This window comes from Rhinichthys klamathensis, unplaced genomic scaffold (assembly GCF_029890125.1).
Source record: "Rhinichthys klamathensis goyatoka isolate OS25496 unplaced genomic scaffold, OSU_Roscu_1.1 h1tg000040l_1, whole genome shotgun sequence".
NCBI classification, from domain to species: domain Eukaryota; kingdom Metazoa; phylum Chordata; class Actinopteri; order Cypriniformes; family Leuciscidae; genus Rhinichthys; species Rhinichthys klamathensis.
Window position 1 is genome coordinate 6,826,565 of NW_026606587.1, and position 11,937 is coordinate 6,838,501.

Here is an 11,937-nt window from a genome sequence, read left to right on the forward strand (position 1 = left end):
ATTTCAGGTCTTTTATTGTTTTAATACTGATGATTTTGGCATACAGCTCATGAAAACCCAAAATTCCTGTCTCAAAAAATTAGCATATTTCATCCGACCAATAAAATAAGTGTTTTTAATACAAAAAAAAAAAAGTCAACCTTCAAATAATTATGTTCAGTTATGCACTCAATAGTCAATACTTGGTCGGGAATCCTTTTGCAGAAATGACTGCTTCAATGCGGCGTGGCATGGAGGCAATCAGCCTGTGGCACTGCTGAGGTGTTATGGAGGCCCAGGATGCCTCGATAGCGGCCTTAAGCTCATCCAGAGTGTTGGGTCTTGCGTCTCTCAACTTTCTCTTCACAATATCCCACAGATTCTCTATGGGGTTCAGGTCAGGAGAGTTGGCAGGCCAATTGAGCACAGTAATACCATGGTCAGTAAACCATTTACCAGTGGTTTTGGCACTGTGAGCAGGTGCCAGGTCGTGCTGAAAAATGAAATCTTCATCTCCATAAAGCTTTTCAGCAGATGGAAGCATGAAGTGCTCCAAAATCTCCTGATAGCTAGCTGCATTGACCCTGCCCTTGATAAAACACAGTGCACCAACACCAGCAGCTGACATGGCACCCCAGACCATCACTGACTGTGGGTACTTGACACTGGACTTCAGGCATTTTGGCATTTCCTTCTCCCCAGTCTTCCTCCAGACTCTGGCACCTTGATTTCCGAATGACATGCAAAACTGAGCAACATTCCAGTGCTGCTTCTCTGTAGCCCAGGTCAGGCGCTTCTGCCGCTGTTTCTGGTTCAAAAGTGGTTTGACCTGAGGAATGCGGCACCTGTAGCCCATTTCCTGCACACGCCTGTGCACGGTGGCTCTGGATGTTTCTACTCCAGACTCAGTCCACTGCTTCCGCAGGTCCCCCAAGGTCTGGAATCGGTCCTTCTCCACAATCTTCCTCAGGGTCCGGTCACCTCTTCTCATTGTGCAGCGTTTTCTGACACACTTTTTCCTTCCCACAGACTTCCCACTGAGGTGCCTTGATACAGCACTCTGGGAACAGCCTATTTGTTCAGAAATTTCTTTGTGTCTTACCCACTTGCTTGAGGGTGTCAATGATGGCCTTCTGGACAGCAGTCAGGTCGGCAGTCTTACCCATGATTGCGGTTTTGAGTAATGAAAGTTTTTAAAAGCCTCAGGAATCTTTTGCAGGTGTTTAGAGTTAATTAGTTGATTCAGATGATTAGGTAAATAGCTTGTTTAGAGACCCTTTTCATGATATGCTAATTTTTTGAGACAGGAATTTTGGGTTTTCATGAGCTGTATGCCAAAATCATCAGTATTAAAACAATAAAAGACCTGAAATATTTCAGTTGGTGTGCAATGAATCTAAAATATATGAAAGTTTAATTTTTAACATTACATTATGGAAAATAATTAACTTTATCACAATATGCTAATTTTTTGAGAAGGACCTGTATAGACCTCCAGGGCCTTACACCGATTTCCTAAAAGAGTTTGCAGACTTTCTATCAGATCTATTGGTCAACGTCGATAAAGCATTAATTGTTGGAGATTTTAACATACACGTAGATAATTCAAATGATGCGTTAGGGGCTGCGTTCACAGATTTATTACACTCCTTCAGGGTCAAGCAAAACGTCACCGGACCAACTCATCGTCTTAATCATACACTCGATTTAATTATATCATATGGAACCGATCCAACCGATATAGATATCATTCCACAAAGTGATGATGTCACGGACCATTACATGGTAACATATGGTGCATATTAAATACCGCTGTAATATGTCATGCTGCGCCACGTTATCGACCAGGTAGAACAATTCTTCCATCCACCATAGATCATTTCTCAAATAGCTTATCTGATCTGACTCAGCTGCTGCCTGAACCCAAACAAACAGATGAACTAGACGAATTAACTAGCACTATGAGCTCCATTCTCTCTAGAACATTGGATATTGTTGCACCCATTAGATTAAAAAAGGTCAGAGAAAAAAGTATAGCACCATGGTACAATAATACTACGTATGTTTTAAAGAGAGAAACCCGTAATTTAGAGCGTAAATGGAAAAAAACTAATTTAGAGGTCTTTAGAATTGCGTGGAAAGACAGTATGTCACGTTATAAAAAGGCCCTTAAAACGGCCAGGGCTGAGCACCTCCGCAAACTAATAGAAAACAACCGAAATAATCCAAGGTTTTTATTTAATACCAAATAAACTGACGTCGTCTGAACAAAATACCTCGTTACAGTTTAGTAGTAATGATTTCATGAATTTCTTCACCGAGAAAATTGAAAGCATCAGAATCACAATCGTAAACGCTCAATCTTTGCTCGCGCCTTATAATTCAGCCGCAATTATCACCCCGCAAGAACAATTACAATGCTTTACAACCATAGAACAAAAAGAGTTAAATAAACTTATCACTTCATCTAAAACAACAACATGTCTATTAGATCCTATACCGACTAAACTATTGAAAGAAGTGTTACCTATAGTGGAAGAGCCTCTCCTCAATATTATTAACTCATCTTTATCTTTAGGTCATGTTCCAAGAACGTTCAAGCTGGCAGTTATAAAACCTCTTATTAAGAAACCACAATTAGATCCAAATAACCTAGCAAATTACAGACCCATCTCAAATCTTACATTCATGTCAAAAATATTAGAAAAAGTTGTGTCCGCTCAACTCTGCTCTTTCTTGCAAGAAAACGACATCTATGAAAAGTTTCAGTCTGGATTCAGGCCACATCATAGCACTGAAACTGCGCTTGTTAGAATCACAAATGATTTACTTTTAGCTTCGGACCAAGGCTGTATCTCAGTTCTAGTTTTACTTGATCTTAGTGCTGCGTTCGATACTATAGATCACACAATACTCTTAGATCGACTACAAAATTACACTGGTGTTCAAGGACAAGCATTAAGCTGGTTCAGGTCATACTTATCTGACCGCTACCATTTCGTCTACTTAAATGGAGAAAAATCGATCATAACTTTGGCAAACTATGGAGTGCCACAGGGATCTGTGTTAGGTCCTTTATTATTCTCAATATATATGCTGCCACTTGGTAATATTCTAAGGAAACATGGAATTAGTTTCCATTGTTATGCCGATGACACTCAAATATATATTTCATCACGGCCAGATGAATACGCTAAATTATCCAAATTGACAGATTGTGTTAAAGATATAAAAGATTGGATGACGCGTAACTTTCTTTTATTAAATCCAGACAAGACAGAGGTAATACTTATCGGTTCTAAAAACCATCCACAAAACCTTTCACAGCACGACTTTAACATATTAGGATGCCCTGTTACTTTATCCGCTACAGTAAAAGACCTGGGTGTTACATTAGACTGCAACCTGTCTTTTGAAAAGCATATTTCATGTTACAAAAACAGCCTTTTTCCACCTTAGAAACATTGCTAAGCTACGTAATATTCTATCAGTCTCTGATGCAGAAAAGTTAGTTCATGCATTCATGACCTCGAGACTAGATTACTGTAATGCTTTATTAGCTGGTTGTCCTGCATCTTCAATAAACAAGCTACAGTTAGTCCAAAATGCAGCCGCTAGAGTTTTTACTAGATCAAGAAAATATGATCATATAACACCGATTCTATCATCACTTCATTGGTTACCTATAAAGTTCCGTATTAATTACAAGGTATTGCTTTTGACCTATAAAGCTCTAAATGGTTTAGCTCCAGTCTATTTAACGGATCTTCTATCGCCCTAATCCATCGCGCTCTTTAAGATCACTAAATTCGAGGCTTCTGGTCATTCCTAGGATATCCAGATCCACCAAAGGAGGGAGAGCATTTTCACATTTAGCTCCGAAGCTCTGGAATAGCCTTCCTGATATTGTTCGTTGCTCAGACTCGTTCTCCCAGTTTAAAACTAGACTAAAGACGCATCTATTTAGCCAGGCATTCATATAAATTTTTTATCTTACAGTTACTGTAAATTCGGCCTCTACTTCATAAACGCCAGAGGAGAACTGGCCCCGACTGAGCCTGGGTTCTCCCAAGGTTTTTTTTTTTTTTTTTTTTTTTCATTGGGTCATCTGATGGATTTTTAGGACACCATCGGGTCACTTGATGGAGTTTTTCGGTTCCTTGCCACTGTTGCCTTTGGCTTGCTCAGTAGGGGATATTCAAATTAAATGACCCATCATACCACTGATCAGCTCTACCAAACTTGGATGTCTTTATCCAGTAATAAACAAACACTGTTAAGTTGTTTTGATTGATACTGTGAAGCAGCTTTGATACAATCTGTATTGTGAAAAGCGCTATATAAATATATTTGACTTGACTTGACTTCTGTGTACCGTTCCACCCCTAATGCAGTACAGTTTCATTATTGTTCATTATTATCCAGAGAGCGGCTTACTATAAATAATTTGTGCGACCAAATCATGTTTTGCGCCAGTAACTGAAAAAGTTAGTAGCGCAAGTGCCACCAGTGGAAAAGGTGTAGTTCCCTGTATATATATTTTTTTTCCACAAGAGGTCGGCAAAGACACCCAATGTAAGATATTTTGAGCTGAATTAAAAGGGTTATGCATGAAATTGTGAGTTATTTTGAATTTTAGTTGAAAGAATGTGAGGAATGTGCTTAAATTACTATTTATTTATAACTTATTGATCAAATCTAGTAATTTAAAGGTAAATACAATAACAAAAAATCAAAAAAAAAAAGTCATTTTTTAAATAGAAAATATATTATCAAAATGAAATAAAATAACCTAAGTTAAGTAAAAAAATAAATAAAAATAAAAACTATAAAATGACCCGAAGCCCTAAAATGATATATATATCTAGTATCCTTTACAGTCAGTGTTATATTTAAATTACTTATCGCATAAATAAAAACATTGTTTCCAAAATATCTGTTCAAATTGACAGCAGCTATCAGCAGCTGCAGTGTTGATAGGTGGCCTGACCATGACGAGTTTCATGACGACACCAGGCCTGAAGGCGGAAGTAAGACAATCAACAACTGAACACGGAACAGCGATTGACGTTACCAGTAGTGTCTAGAAACAAACAGACTCAGAGGGATTTCTTAGTCTCGGATAATATAAAATAATATGTCCGTTTTCGGCAAATTGTTTGGCGGTGGGGGGAAAGGCGGCAAAGGCCCAAATCCACAAGAAGCTATTCAGAAACTCCGTGAGACAGAAGAGATGTTAACCAAGAAACAAGAGTATTTAGAGCAAAAAATTGATGCGGAGCTATTAACAGCAAAAAAAAACGGCACGAAAAACAAACGAGGTATGTATTAAAAACGAATCCTCCCGTTTTGACATGTGTGTTAAATAACTTTAAAAAGAAAGCTACCCTCTTCGCTCGCCCTACCTGTCGTCGATTTCAGCATAGTTGGGTAGCTACACCCATGCGTCACTTGACCTAAACTGAGTGATAATCGAAACTATGAAGTCGATTTATAAAAACAAAATCTATGTTGGGTAGAAGAACGTATATATGGAAGAACGTAGATAGGAACATTAAAATCCCTGCTGTCACGAAACTGAATAAAAGAGTTTTGACTTAATAAAGGATCGGATTTCATATCACTTAGTTACGTCTGATTAGTGTCATGTGATAGGTTGTGAAAGAACAGCCATTAACAGGGAACATGGTTAACTACATCGAGTGTATTGTAAACATCCCAACATGCTGGGAATTTCTTGTTTGGGTATGGTTAATGTTAACTTTATTGATAACCTGGGAAAAAGTTAATTACATATGTGAGAATCTAGGTGATTTTATTTTTATTTTTTCATGGCATGTAAATATATATCTTTTTTGCCATTCAGATGAATGGCAAAATGTCCCAATTAGCCTGAATTAACCCTATATATAATTTGTATTTATATTTTTTACCATTAAGTTATGGTGTGCATGTCTGCCTCTTTCTTTCTCAAGCTGCTTTACAGGCCCTAAAAAGAAAGAAGCGATATGAAAAGCAACTAGCTCAGATAGATGGAACTCTCTCCACTATTGAGTTCCAGCGAGAAGCATTAGAGAATGCCAATACAAACACAGAAGTGCTTAAAAACATGGGTTTTGCTGCCAAGGCCATGAAGACAGCCCATGAAAATATGTAAGATACCTGATTCAAATGTCCTGTTGATTCCTTAGTACAGAATGCAGCACATACTGATATTATTGAATGTTTTCAGGGATCTAGACAAAGTGGATGACCTCATGCAAGACATCACAGACCAGCAGGAGTTGGCACAGGAGATTTCTGATGCCATTTCAAGACCTGTAGGTTTTGGAGAAGACTTTGATGAGGTGAGTTTTTTATGTGGTCTCCAGTGTCTCCCCAACAGAAAGTTTTAGGAATAAAAAACATTATGACGGCATTATTTTAAGAACATTTGTGACATTGGTCATGTGACTCAATGTTTTTGCTTACATTGAAGCACAAGATGCTCTTTGGGTCATCTTAAATCATGCTGGAGAACATGATCATCAGGATTAACACAAACCTGTAAAGTTATGTGCTGCTAACAATAAAGCAAAAGGAAAATGAAGCAGATACCTAGGAAATTAGAAATTAACTATTGCTAATTTTTCAGTTCAACATAGAAAAAATAGCAATAGAAGTATTTTCACTACTGGACTTTTTTGTTGCACAGTGCATGTGTTAACAGTTCTACCTAACCCTCTGATTAAGGCGAAATGGTTGTTAATACATTTTACATAGATGTATCCCTCATTGCTTTTTGCTCCAACATTCTCTTCAAATGCAGTTTTAACAGATGTTGAATGAACAATAAGATTCTTGCTTTTTCTAGGATGAGCTCTTGGCTGAATTGGAGGAGTTGGAACAGGAGGAACTGGACAAGAACCTGCTGGAAATTAGTGGCACAGAGGATGTCCCCTTGCCCAGTGTGCCTTCAAATCCATTACCCAAAAAAACAGCTGTCGGTTAGTTTCATGCTGTTCATTACATATCAACATAGTACCAAAATTCATGTGATCTAGGTCTATTAAAAAATGTATTAATCTTTGTTAATGTTAGTTAATAAAAATACAACTGTTCATTGTTCATGTTAGTTCACAGTGCATTAACTAATGTTAACAAATACAACCTTTGCTAAACAAATGCTAAAGAAGTATTGTTCATTCTTAGTTTCTGTTAACTTAGGTTGTTAACTAACGAACCTTATTGTACCAAACAATCTATTGACTGACTATTGTAGATTAGTAATGATTTGTTTTGAATCTCACAAACTAAAAAATACTTTTAAATCAAAAGTAAATCAAAACTTTACATATGAAGTTGGACTTTGGTAAGTTAAAGAAAAGTGGAATACCACTTTAATAGTCTTTAATACTAACATGCAGAGAGGTTCCTCTGTGGAAACCCTCAATAACCATCTGTCTTTGTGTTTCTCCAGCCCACAAAAAGAGAGAAGAGGAGGATGAGGATGACATGGAAGAACTCAAGGCATGGGCCATGTGAATTTACCCAATCTGACAGACTTTCATTGCTTGTCCTTGTTGGCTTGTGTAGGCAAACCCATGTAACTTCAGAGGGTTAACACTACAAAACAAATTTTCTGAGTTGCCATGCCTCTTGCAGTATGGCTAAAAGAAGTCTAGAAAAACAAGAGTTGCAAACAAAAATGGATATGAAGCAGGTTTTTAAAGTAAATAAGACAATACAATCTGATGACATAATATGTGACGTGACCCTTAAATATTTGGCCATTGTTATTTAGGTAATGCATTAATGTTTCTAATTTTTGTTTCTTATTTGACTTCAGAAACTGGTTGTTTTGATTTGTCATGAAATTAGCATGTTTGCCAACACACAAGTTTCATATTCACTTTCTCTCATCTTGTCTGATATATTAAATATGTTCAGTACTGTTGTTTGCTTCAAACTTTGATCTTAATGTGTTCTGTTAGATTAATGTTATTCAGTACTTCCAACAACATAAACATTTTTACAGCTTGTTGACAATGCCATAATGGTTTGGTAACAAACAAAAAACCCCGGATTAACTGACATTAGCTTCATTATTTATATATATATATATATATATATATATATATATATATATATATATATATATATATGACTGCCCATCATGTATTGTTTGGTGCTGTGTCTGAATAGTTGCAGAAAATGACCTATTTAATAACAGACTTTTCCCACTGAGATATTTTCTGGTCTGATTCATTGATATGCTGAGGGCTTTCTCCTGGCAGTAGATGACTGTAATTATTCAAAACATACAAAATAAACAATACTACATTTTTTTCCTCATAAGGGAGCATATACTTTTTTTGAAAAATGCTGTATCTATTCAGGTTGAGGCATATTTGGTGTTTGTGTATATTTGAAAAAATTCAGATGGCGTTTATTTGAGAGATCAAACTTTTGGATTCCTTTTCTTTGGTGTTGTTAGTCTTTCTGTGGCATCTACCTTAGCTCTTGTTAAAATTATTTATAAAAAAGTAACTTCTGTCTTGGTTCTTGCACTCAAAAGCATACAATGAATACAATGTGCCTTACTTAATGGCAAGCTGATTCAATTTACCGTAAATGGCATGTCTTCGAATGACTAACTGTAAAATCCCTCAGCTGACCGATAAAATTTACTGGGAAGAGTGTGGTATATACTGTATATTCCTCTCTTGTCTTTTTTGTTATTCCTTGCCAAGTCCCTTTTCATGTTCTTTATTTTACCTTAATGTAGGTAAGGGGTTTGGGTGGATTCTTTTTTGATGAACCATGGCTGTTTGTTTCTGAAAAGAAAGTTGCTAATTCGTTTAACATGTTCGATTCATGGTGTTCGCCATACATGTTTGGAAGAAGCTACAAACCAAACTAATAATCAAAATAATAATAATTATTACTATAAATCTAAATTGAAGCACATCTTTGGCAGCACCTGAAATAGCATCTATACTATATCATAGGCGAAAAACAGAAGGCCATGTGACAATAGAAGTCTGAATTCACAGTACTCGTAAAAGAGTAGGCAAGAAAGTAAAACCTAAGTTTTGTGTATTTCACAATGAGTTTCTTTCCTATACAAATGCTCTAAAAAATGATGAAAAGTAAAAATGCAAAAAAGACTTTTTGCTACAATAGAAGAATATGAATTGAAAAGTAAACCCTAGCTCCCTTTTTTTTTCTTTTACTTTATTTTCTGTTATGCACTTTTGCACCTTATCCTACTGTCATATTGTAATGATATATTTTTGTTGCAATGTTGTTTGTACATGACATATTGTTTAATAAAAAATTAAGTACCCGGGTCCCGGACGACCTACTTCCGGCGAGATTCTGAAGTGTGCAGACGATGGACACTTTATTATCCCATGATGCCACGGTAGATAATTTATCATTTATGAATGGCAGTAAATAACTGACAATGGTAGGTCACATGATAATGACAACATGCCACTCTAACCTTAAAAAAATGCTTAGAACAAATTATAAATGATTGCCAATCACTGGCAATCATTTATAATCATTTAATCATTTATAAATGATTGCCAATCAATATAGGGCAGACAATACAGTATAAGTAATCATTTTCGCTTGGTCCTAGATTTAATTGATTATAATGAGTATATTGATAGTGAAAGTTTTATATTTTTTGTAGATTTTTATAAAGCATTTGACACCGTTGACCACAAATTCATGTTTGAGACTTTGGATTTTTTTGGCTTTGGTAATTTCTTTAAAAGGGCCATTTATACTTTATAATGGGTGTAATAGCACAGTAAAACTTGCACATGGCACTACCCCCAGATTTCTTTTAGAAAAAAAGCCATAAGACAGGGATGCCCAATCTCCTTTTTTGTTTTTACTTGTAACTCAGACAATGACTCGTATACAAATATTACAATATTTACAATAACAAATATAATTTTCACAGAATCAGGATTTTAGAAAGAGAAATAAAATGCTGTCGATTAGTCAATTATGATACACTAAAATTTGTTAGAGATTCATTAGAAAAAAAGTGTGATTGATTTTTTGAATAACTTTTCACCAGTTTCAGGGTTAAAATTAAATGTAAACAAATGTGAGTTATTAAAAATAGTGAACTTCTTGATATTAATGGCATCCCTGTAAAGAATGTTGTTACATTTAGGAATCAAAATATGTAAAGATGAAAAGGAAGGTCAGCTTAATATTCAATCTGTTGTTTAAAAAGTTAAAAATTGATTTAATTTATGGTTAATGAGAGACTTGTCAATGAGAAGAAAATAATTATTTAATCAAAAGCTGAATGTTTATCTCATCTGCTCTGTCCTGCTATTTCACTAGAAGTTCCGAATAACATCATTAAAGAAGTCGATTAGAATCTTTTCAATTTCATTTGGAGAAATATTACATTAAAAAATACCTTAACTAATTTGGTTGGTTATAGAGGTTTAAATGTACTTAATTTCAGCACTTCAAATACAATTTTAAAGAATAGATGGATCAAGCATTACTTTCAATACAAAAATAAAAGTTGGTATTTAATTCCTAATCTAATTTTTTAAAAGATGGGTGGGCTTGCTTTTCTGTTGCAATGCAACTTTGAAATCACAATCAGTAAGATTCCAGTTACAGTAGATTAATTAATTTTCACAGGCACATGCTACTCTCGTGGATGCTTATCTTAACATATTTTTTCTCCAAACAAATGTATAATTTGGAATAACAGATATATAATGTTTAAACATAAAACCTAAAAATGGGTTGATAATGGCACTATATTTGTCAAAAAGTTATTTAATGAAAATGGGGTATACCTATGTAGAATTTATTCAAAGGTATAATATTAAAGAATAAAGAATGTATTGTATTTGATGCTATACCATCCGGTTTAAAATGTCTGTTTAAAGGAAATGTGAATTAGGAGACTGTGGGTCTCAGACCTGATGTTTCAATTAAAGGAGTTACTTTTACTGATAGAAGATGGAATAATTACTTTATAAGGAAGTTACAAACAGAAAACAGCCCAATATATTCTAAAACATACTGGCATTCTAAAGTTGAGAACATTAACTTGATATATGCATGGTTGCTGAAAAAAAAAAATATTGCATTCAAATAAGGTACCCTGTTAAAACTCTTTTTCTTAGGTTTTGCTCTGATGTAGATGTTAAATGTGATTTCTGTGGGACTGAGAAAGAAAGTGTTGTCCACTTATTTATTAATTGCATTTATAGTAAAATGTTTTGGATAGATTTGGATGGAATGTTTCCTTTGAATGCTTATTACATTAAACATTAAAGTTTACTTTTCTGAAAGAGATGTATTTTTATTTTAATAGACAAAGATTACGACCAAGTGTCGCCTTAATTGTTAATCTTTGTTTGATTATGGGGAAATTCCATATACATAAACAAAAATGGGCTAAAGGAAAACAATTTTTTTTGTTATTTCAGATAGATATGAAAAATTAGATTAAGTTAGGCTACTTGGGTTGAACAATAGCAAAGCAAAATGCACTAGGTCTCTATATCAAGCTATTATGGTATTTATATGATGATCTCATACCTGTTCCTTTTTCTGTTTATATATATATATTTTCTTTTTTCTTTCTTTTTACTTATTGTTTATATACTATATTGTTTGTATAAACTATATACTAGTTTATATACTATATAGGCTATTTGTTTAATATTTTGATATTATATGTTGGACTATTATCATGTTTATTATTCGTAATGTGACTGGCATTTAATAAATAATAATAAAAAAAATTCAAATTAATAAAGCCCATTTTATGATTTAAAAGAAAAAAACGACAACATGCCATGTCGAATGTAGTAGGCTACGTCCAGATTACATTAATATTACAAGCATTCATACTGACATACTTTTTTTAGCGGTCGTGATTCTCGTGAAGTAATTACTCATTCAAAATAAGCTTCTTTT

General features: G+C 34.6%; 1 protein-coding gene and 1 long non-coding RNA gene across 2 annotated transcripts in view; both read left to right on the forward strand.

Annotated features, from left to right (window-relative positions):
• Nucleotides 1-4,021: 4,021 nt before the first annotated feature.
• Nucleotides 4,022-11,937, forward strand: part of LOC130081996 (uncharacterized) — a 58,506-nt gene continuing 50,590 nt past the window's right edge. Inside the window, exon 1 of the long non-coding RNA XR_008806732.1 lies at nt 4,022-4,052. This is a non-coding gene — a long non-coding RNA (uncharacterized LOC130081996). The remainder of the gene's footprint in view (nt 4,053-11,937) is intronic.
• Nucleotides 5,016-8,441, forward strand: chmp4bb (charged multivesicular body protein 4Bb). Its single transcript, XM_056246737.1, has 5 exons — nt 5,016-5,300; nt 5,955-6,132; nt 6,212-6,326; nt 6,833-6,965; nt 7,439-8,441. Exons 1-5 carry the CDS (start codon nt 5,117-5,119, stop codon nt 7,501-7,503), a joined length of 675 nt encoding a protein of 224 aa, XP_056102712.1. The 5' UTR covers nt 5,016-5,116; the 3' UTR covers nt 7,504-8,441.

Bases quoted from the DNA above. Each gene is read 5' to 3' on its own strand.
- chmp4bb (XM_056246737.1), top strand. From the start codon at position 5,117: ATGTCCGTTTTCGGCAAATTGTTTGGCGGTGGGGGGAAAGGCGGCAAA. The intron at 5,301-5,954 runs GTATGTATTAAA...TTCTTTCTCAAG, and splicing joins CGGCACGAAAAACAAACGAG to CTGCTTTACAGGCCCTAAAA. The intron at 6,327-6,832 runs GTGAGTTTTTTA...TGCTTTTTCTAG, and splicing joins TTGGAGAAGACTTTGATGAG to GATGAGCTCTTGGCTGAATT.